The 6,577-nt window shown below is 47.2% G+C and overlaps 1 protein-coding gene across 2 annotated transcripts in view; it reads right to left on the bottom strand.

Moving 5' to 3' along the window:
* Positions 1-1,626: 1,626 nt before the first annotated feature.
* Positions 1,627-6,577, bottom strand: part of FEZ1 (fasciculation and elongation protein zeta 1) — a 40,450-nt gene continuing 35,499 nt past the window's right edge. For both annotated transcript variants that reach the window (XM_077756599.1, XM_077756600.1), the window contains 2 exons: positions 5,028-5,093; positions 1,627-1,989 (listed from right to left, as the gene is read on the bottom strand). In XM_077756599.1, coding sequence (XP_077612725.1) covers positions 1,973-1,989; positions 5,028-5,093 — 83 coding nt within the window. In that variant the 3' untranslated portion in view covers positions 1,627-1,972. The remainder of the gene's footprint in view (positions 1,990-5,027; positions 5,094-6,577) is intronic.

Genomic DNA, 6,577 nt, shown 5'->3' with positions numbered 1-6,577 from the left:
GAGCTGGCAGTCAGCACAGAGCCCGACACGGGGCTCGAACCCACGAACCGCGAGATCATAACCTAAGTGAAAGTTGGACGCTTAACCGACTAAGCTACCCAGGCGCCCTGCGCAGATTCGGATCCCTGAGGTCTGGGCCGTTTCTAACAGGCACCTCGAGGTTGTCGGTGCTGCTGGCCCAGGCACCACGTGTTGAGTAGCAGGGAGAGAATTTGACTGAGTAGTCCCTCTAAGACTGCTAACNGGGGGGGGGGGGGGGGGGGGGGGGGGGGGGGGGGGGGGGGCTGACCCAGATCTGACAAATCCAAGGCAGAAAGCAAAGCTCTGGGGATTCACTGCTTCGCCTTTGCTGAGGCAGGTGAAAAACCCTGGCAAATGACCTCACGCCACCAGTGACCATAACCATAGCGCCAGTGAACACAGAACTGAGGTCATCCTTTTTTGTCAAAGCACTGATACTTACGTCATATGGCCCCTAAGGATTTGCATGGCTCTACCTATATGGACATTCTGCTCTAGGCAGAGGCCTGAGTTGAGCCTACAGCTTCCCCAGAGGGGTAGGTTCCTCCTCACCCCATGGTAAGACGGCCACGGCTCGGACACACTGCCAGAAAAGCAGAGCCCGAAGAAGTAAGAGGCAAGACACCAAGGATGCCTTCTACTGTCACCCACGTGGACCCACAGGCTTCTGAGGAGTTGCCAGTGTGATAAAACATGGCTTTCTGTTTGATATGTCCCTTTAGAGCAAACACTATACTGAGAACGAAATGGAAGGTGGCAGTCTGACTCTACCACTTCTGAACATCTCTGCTTGCTGGCCTCCTCGTCCATAAAACCTGGGCGATGCCACTGCCTACTGACCAGGGAGGGGTGCTATGATGTGAGCAAAGTTATGGGGTGATTAGGTCAGTGGCAGGTACGTGGCACGTGGTTTTCGTGTTAAGGAGGGGCCGTGGGAATTCACAAGGCTAATATCATTCAAGCCAGAAGACGGAAGCCAAGAGGTTCTGGCTACAGTGAAATCAAGCCAGCATCCAGGTCTGAGGACAGCACTCACCTGCTGGTCAACCAAGGCTGGCAGCTGCCCGCCAGCAACAGCAGAGAGGGCACATAGGGGTCAGAGCTGCTGCACCCCTAGGGCTGCCAGGAGGGTCAGAGAGGGCATGCATGGCCATAGGACACCGTTCCCAGAGGTCACTGGGTGTGTTCAGGGAGCAGCTGAAATCCCCCAAGCTGGGGTTGCTCAGCACAGCTGACTCCCTCCAACCCCCGAGCCTCAAGGTCCCCGTGGAAGGGCTGGCAAGTGGCCAATGTGGCCATCCCAGTGGGTGGGGTGCCTCCTGGAGGCTCACTTCCTATCTGCTAACTTCACCATCACCCGCTAGTCTGACACCCTCTAGCCACTGGCTCCTAGAACACAGTGCACAGCTCCCTTGAAAGCGGCCAGGCAGCAAGGCCTTGGGGTTCTGTGGGTGGTCTCCCCCTTCTGACTACAGGGCAGCCCACAGCAGGGCATCCTCCGGTCCCTCAGCACCCGGGGGTCCGCCATAGGCCACAGGCCATCACGCGAAAGCAGCCACACAGCCTTTCTCTCCAGGTTTGAAATACCACGCTCCAAAGCACATGAAGAATATTAATTAAATGAACGTTTATTTCAAAATTAGTCTTAGAATGTAAGCTGTTTTTGAGGGCTGGAGCCAGACTACGTAAATGAGCAGTGAGAGCGCCCGCCTTCCTCCAGCGTGGGTGGACGGAGAGGCGCCTCAGCGGCCCTGCCCCTCGGTCATGCATCCAATGGTCACTAGGACTAGAAACCAACAGCAAAGGACCCCGCGCACTTGCTCATGTTTAATCCGGGTTAAGCTATACACGTTTAAATACACGTCGGAGGTTACGTGGTGTCATGCAGTCCCTGTGATGGAATGACTCTTGCTCAGTGACCTCCGCAGCAAGGCTGCCCCCAAGGGCAAGGTTAGGTGGGACAGAGCACTGAAAAGAGAAGGGGAGAGGAGAGAGAGAAGTCAAAGCACAGCGTGGGTCAGGACCTCCCAGCACAGGGTGGTCCTGGCCGAAAGGCACTCATGTCCTGAGCATTGAACTACCCCCTAGGAACTCGGGAATAACTGTGATCACGTGTCTTCCTTCCAGAAGAGACCATGGTAGGTGGTCGTCTGGTGTAATGATTTAAGTCTCCAGTGCTTGTCTGCCTGGGTTCAAACCCTGCATCCGGCCTCTGCTAATTCTCCAACCTCTGGGAAATCACTTCACCTACCTGTGCTTGCTTCCTCATGTGTACGGCAGGCTGTGCCTCTGCCTACCCCACAGGGTTGTTCAGAAGCAAACAGAAAGTGCTCAGTAAATGTTAACTAGTTTTATGAATTCACTGACATTTCCGTAGATCGCAGTGGGGAAAGGGGTCTAGCCCTCAGGCTCCCAGACTTACAGGAACCCATTTCCACAAACCTCCTTTGAGAAATTTGCTTTTAAAGCCTTTAAGAGTCAGAAGTTCTTCCCAAGGTTTAGCCTGAAGTCCTTCTGCAGAAATTTAAGACTAATCTTTCTGATCCTTCTGGAAACAATAGAACTCAGGTTCCTAGCTGAGATCCACAAGCTTACAGGAACTGAACCTGACCTGTGTATGTGTGTGGAGCAAAGCCTGATGAAGTCAAGAACCTGGACAACAGATGACCATCAGTGGACACTGTTATGGCTTGAATGTTTGGGTTTCCCCAAATTCACATGTCGAAGCTCTAACCCTCATTGCTTGTATTTGGAGACGGAGCCTCTAAGGAAGTGAAATGAGTCATAGGAATGGGGCTCTGATCAGACAGAATGAGTGTCCTTATAAGAGATACCAGAGACCTCTAGCACGCTCTCTCCTCATATGCATAAAAAAGAGGCCATGAGGACATGGCGAGAAGGTGGCTGCTGACAAGCCAAGGAGAGAGCCCTTGCTGGCAACTGGATTTGCTGGCACCTTGACTGTGGACTTCTAGCCTCCAAAACTGAGAGAAAATACATTTCTGTGGTTTAAGCTAGGTATTTTGTTTTAGCAGTCTGAGCAGACTAATACAGGTATTAACACCATGAACAGAAAGACGACCAGAGAATATGAGTCTCTTAACAGAAGTTTATAACCACCAATAATGTAATGCTCATCGAAAAATATAAGGGGCACCTGGGCTAAGCATTCAACTCTTGTTTTTTGGCTCAGGTCATGATCTCATGGTCACGAGATCGAGCCCCGCATCAAGCTCTGCCATGACAGCATGGAGCCTGCTTGGGATTCTCAGTCCCTCTCTCTGCCCCTCCCCTACTCGCTCAAGAGCGTACAAGAATATTCTCTCTCTCTCTCTCTCTCTCAAAATAAATAAATAAACTTAAAAAATTTTTGAGACTGAGCCTGAATAAGTCTTTAGCTCTGTCTGTTGAGCAAGAAATATAAAACATGAAATAAATAATTATTAAAATATTTTAAAATTATTAAATACAAAAACTAACTTATTAAACTAAACCATGGGGACACAACTAACTAGCAGAAGCCAAAATGAGGATATTTTATGGGGCAAATAACATGGTTTCTCTAAGAAATAAATTTCAAGGAGAGGAAAGAAAGGAAAATCTATATATACTAAAAGAGACTTAAGACACATATTATCCAGTTGCAATGTATGGACTCTCATTGGATGCTGATTCAAATAGACCGAAAAGAATATCTGAACACTGACTGGATAGTCAATGATTTGAAAACGTATTTTTCTAGTTGTGTTAACAATATTGTTGTGGGGTTTTTTTTTTTTAAGTTTATTTTACCTTGAGAGAGAGAAAGAGAGGGGGAGGGAGAGAATCCCAAGCAGTCTCCACACATCAGTTTAGAGCCCAATGCAGGGCTCGATCCCACAAACCATGAGATCATGACCTGAGCTGAAATCAAGAGTCAGATGCTCAACCAGCTAAATCACCCAGGCATCCCTGCAGTTATGTTTTTTAAAAGAGCCCTCATGGGGGCGCCTGGGTGGCTTAGCTAGTTAAGTGTCCGACTGGCTCAGGTCATGATCTCACAGTTTGTGGGTTCGAGCACCGCGTCGGGCTCTGTGCTGACAGCTCAGAGCCTGGAGCCTGCTTCAGATTCTGTGTCTCCCTCTCTCTCTGACCCTCCCCTGCTCACACTGTCTCTCTCTCAGAAATAAATAAAACAGTAGAAAAAAATTTAAACAAGAAAAAAGAGCCCTTATGTTTTAGGGGCGCCTTGGTGGCTCAGTTGGTTGAACATCCAACTTCGCCTCAGGTCATGATCTCACCGTTCGTGAGTTTGAGCCCCGCATCAGGCTCTGTGCTGACAGCTTATAGCCTGGAACCTGCTTCTGATTCTGTGTCTCCCTCTCGCTCTCTGCCCCTCCCCCGCTCACACTCTGTCTCTCTCTCTCTCATAAACATTAAAAAAAGAGCTATGGAGTCCTTATGTTTTAGAAATGTACACCAAAATATTTATAGATTTAAAAAGATGATGATTAGGATTTGCTTCAAAATAATATGGAGAGGAGAAGCTGGGTAGGGGTGTACGTGAAAAAAGATTGGCCATGAGTCAATAATTACTGAAACAGGATGTTGAGAACATGAGAGTTCATTATACCTATCATTCAACTCTTATATATGTTAAAAGTTTCCTTAATTAAAGATAAAGCAAAAGTTAGGGAAGGATGTAGCTAATCATGACTTCATGCAGCTGAAACCTAGTAAAGGTACCCCGGCTGTGTTTTTCCCAACGAAACAGCCCAAAATCCACAGAACCTTCACAATATTGTGCTGGCTTGGCCACCCTAATGTGCAGTCGCTCTGGTGACTCCGGGGTGAAGGAATCTCCTTCTCCAGCCTCCTGGCAACATCCATAGACAAAACCCGCTCCCGGCCAGGGCCTCACAGTTGTCCCAGGGTGGCCCCTGGCCCTGCGCCCTCTGGGCAGGCAGGGTCGCTCGCTTGGGGACCTGGGAAGGCCCTGCTCTGGGAGGCCTGGGGGCTGCTCTTACCTTTTAAAATGTAGTCCGTTAGCAAAGTGGGCACCTTCTCGTTATCCTCCTTCATGGCAAAGAGAACTGGGGAAGGAGAGAGAGACAGAGATGAGCTGAGGTTCTGTGGCCAGAGAGCCCACCAACCCAAAGTGAGGAATGATTCAAGGAAACCAGACATTATGGAGTATTGAGCAAAAGCCTAGAAGCTTCTGTCAAGAATCGGCACTCAACGTACTGATGGAGGAGAGAATACATTCGAAGAGTCAGAGTGGCCTATCAGTGATTTTATTTCCTTTTATCTTATATGTGGGGGGGCGATATTTTTGCTCACCTGTAATCTCCACATTACTTCCTAAGTGTATATCTTTAATAAGCATGAACATAAATAAAACAATTTGGGAAAGAACCCGCTTCAGATGCGATCTAAGTGTCAGGAATAACAGTCATCCCATTACTGAATCACCAAGAAAACTCTTTAAAGACATTCTATCCTATGTTCTTGGGTTCAGNAATTCTGATTCAGGAAAGATGGCAGTTTTTTTCTTTTAAAAGGAATAAAATATTGGAATGTGGTGGACCCACATGATGGGAGAGAGAGCCATAAAAAGAACGTTAACCAAATGTTAACTGATAGAATTAAAATCATGATACAAAATTTTATAGCCAGTATCATCCCAACTATATGGAGAAGACATAAAATATTATGGCTGAAAACACCAAAATAGTACCCACAGTGGAGGGGACAATGAATTATTTATTTTCTTTTGTTCACTTTCCCGGGTTTCCAAACTGTTCTAAATGATGGATATGCTCCAATTAAAATTTTTCAAACGAACTTGAAACATGTAAATAAAACCCACTGTTTCTTAATTAAAATGAAAAAATTTCACACTGAATTCCTGAATGGGTATCTGTAATAAATTTATAGTTCTTCCTTTAAAAAAAAAAAAAAATGATAGAGTACTTTAAATATATCAACCTGCATAATTTGTCCAAATTATTTTCCAAGTGTCTACTGCTTGTGAAAACACAAACAACCTATAAATGTCAGTTCATTTCTGTCGGCTTCCTTAAAAAAAAAAAAAGTGCATATTTATGCAAATAAAGGAGTTTAAAATGAGTGAAGAGGAAGCCAATGTACTTTGAATTTAAAATTCCAGATTCTCAAGGACACCCGGATCCATGGATGTAGGCAGGGTTTCCATTTCCCAGAATCACCTGCTTTGGTTCTCCCAATTGATAACAATGAAAATGTTTGGTCACCTTTTGTAGTGTCCAGGGCCCCAGCAGGTATCTGTCTTCCTCATCAGAACAGGAAACTCCTCATCCCCTTCCCTGGGGTATCAAATAGCCTTGTGCTGGCCTAGCCCCGTGATGCTGGGCCATTGCCTCTGAGGCAGGGCGACACTGGGCCGGGCCGTCTGGCTAGCATGTCACTCAGGGCCGCGCATGGTTGCCAGGGAGATGGACATTCTTGGGATTCACCGAGCCTGCCTGCCACCCAGTCTCAGCTTTTCCTCTTCCTAAAAGCATCAGGCTGACACTGATGGCTAACACCTCGTGCCCCC

The sequence above is a fragment of the Crocuta crocuta genome, unplaced genomic scaffold (genome assembly GCF_008692635.1).
Source record: "Crocuta crocuta isolate KB4526 unplaced genomic scaffold, BGI_CrCroc_1.0 scaffold172, whole genome shotgun sequence".
Classification (NCBI taxonomy): Eukaryota; Metazoa; Chordata; class Mammalia; order Carnivora; family Hyaenidae; genus Crocuta; species Crocuta crocuta.
The sequence above is the reverse complement of the archived record's forward strand: the minus strand, read 5'-3'. Positions and strand labels throughout refer to the sequence as shown.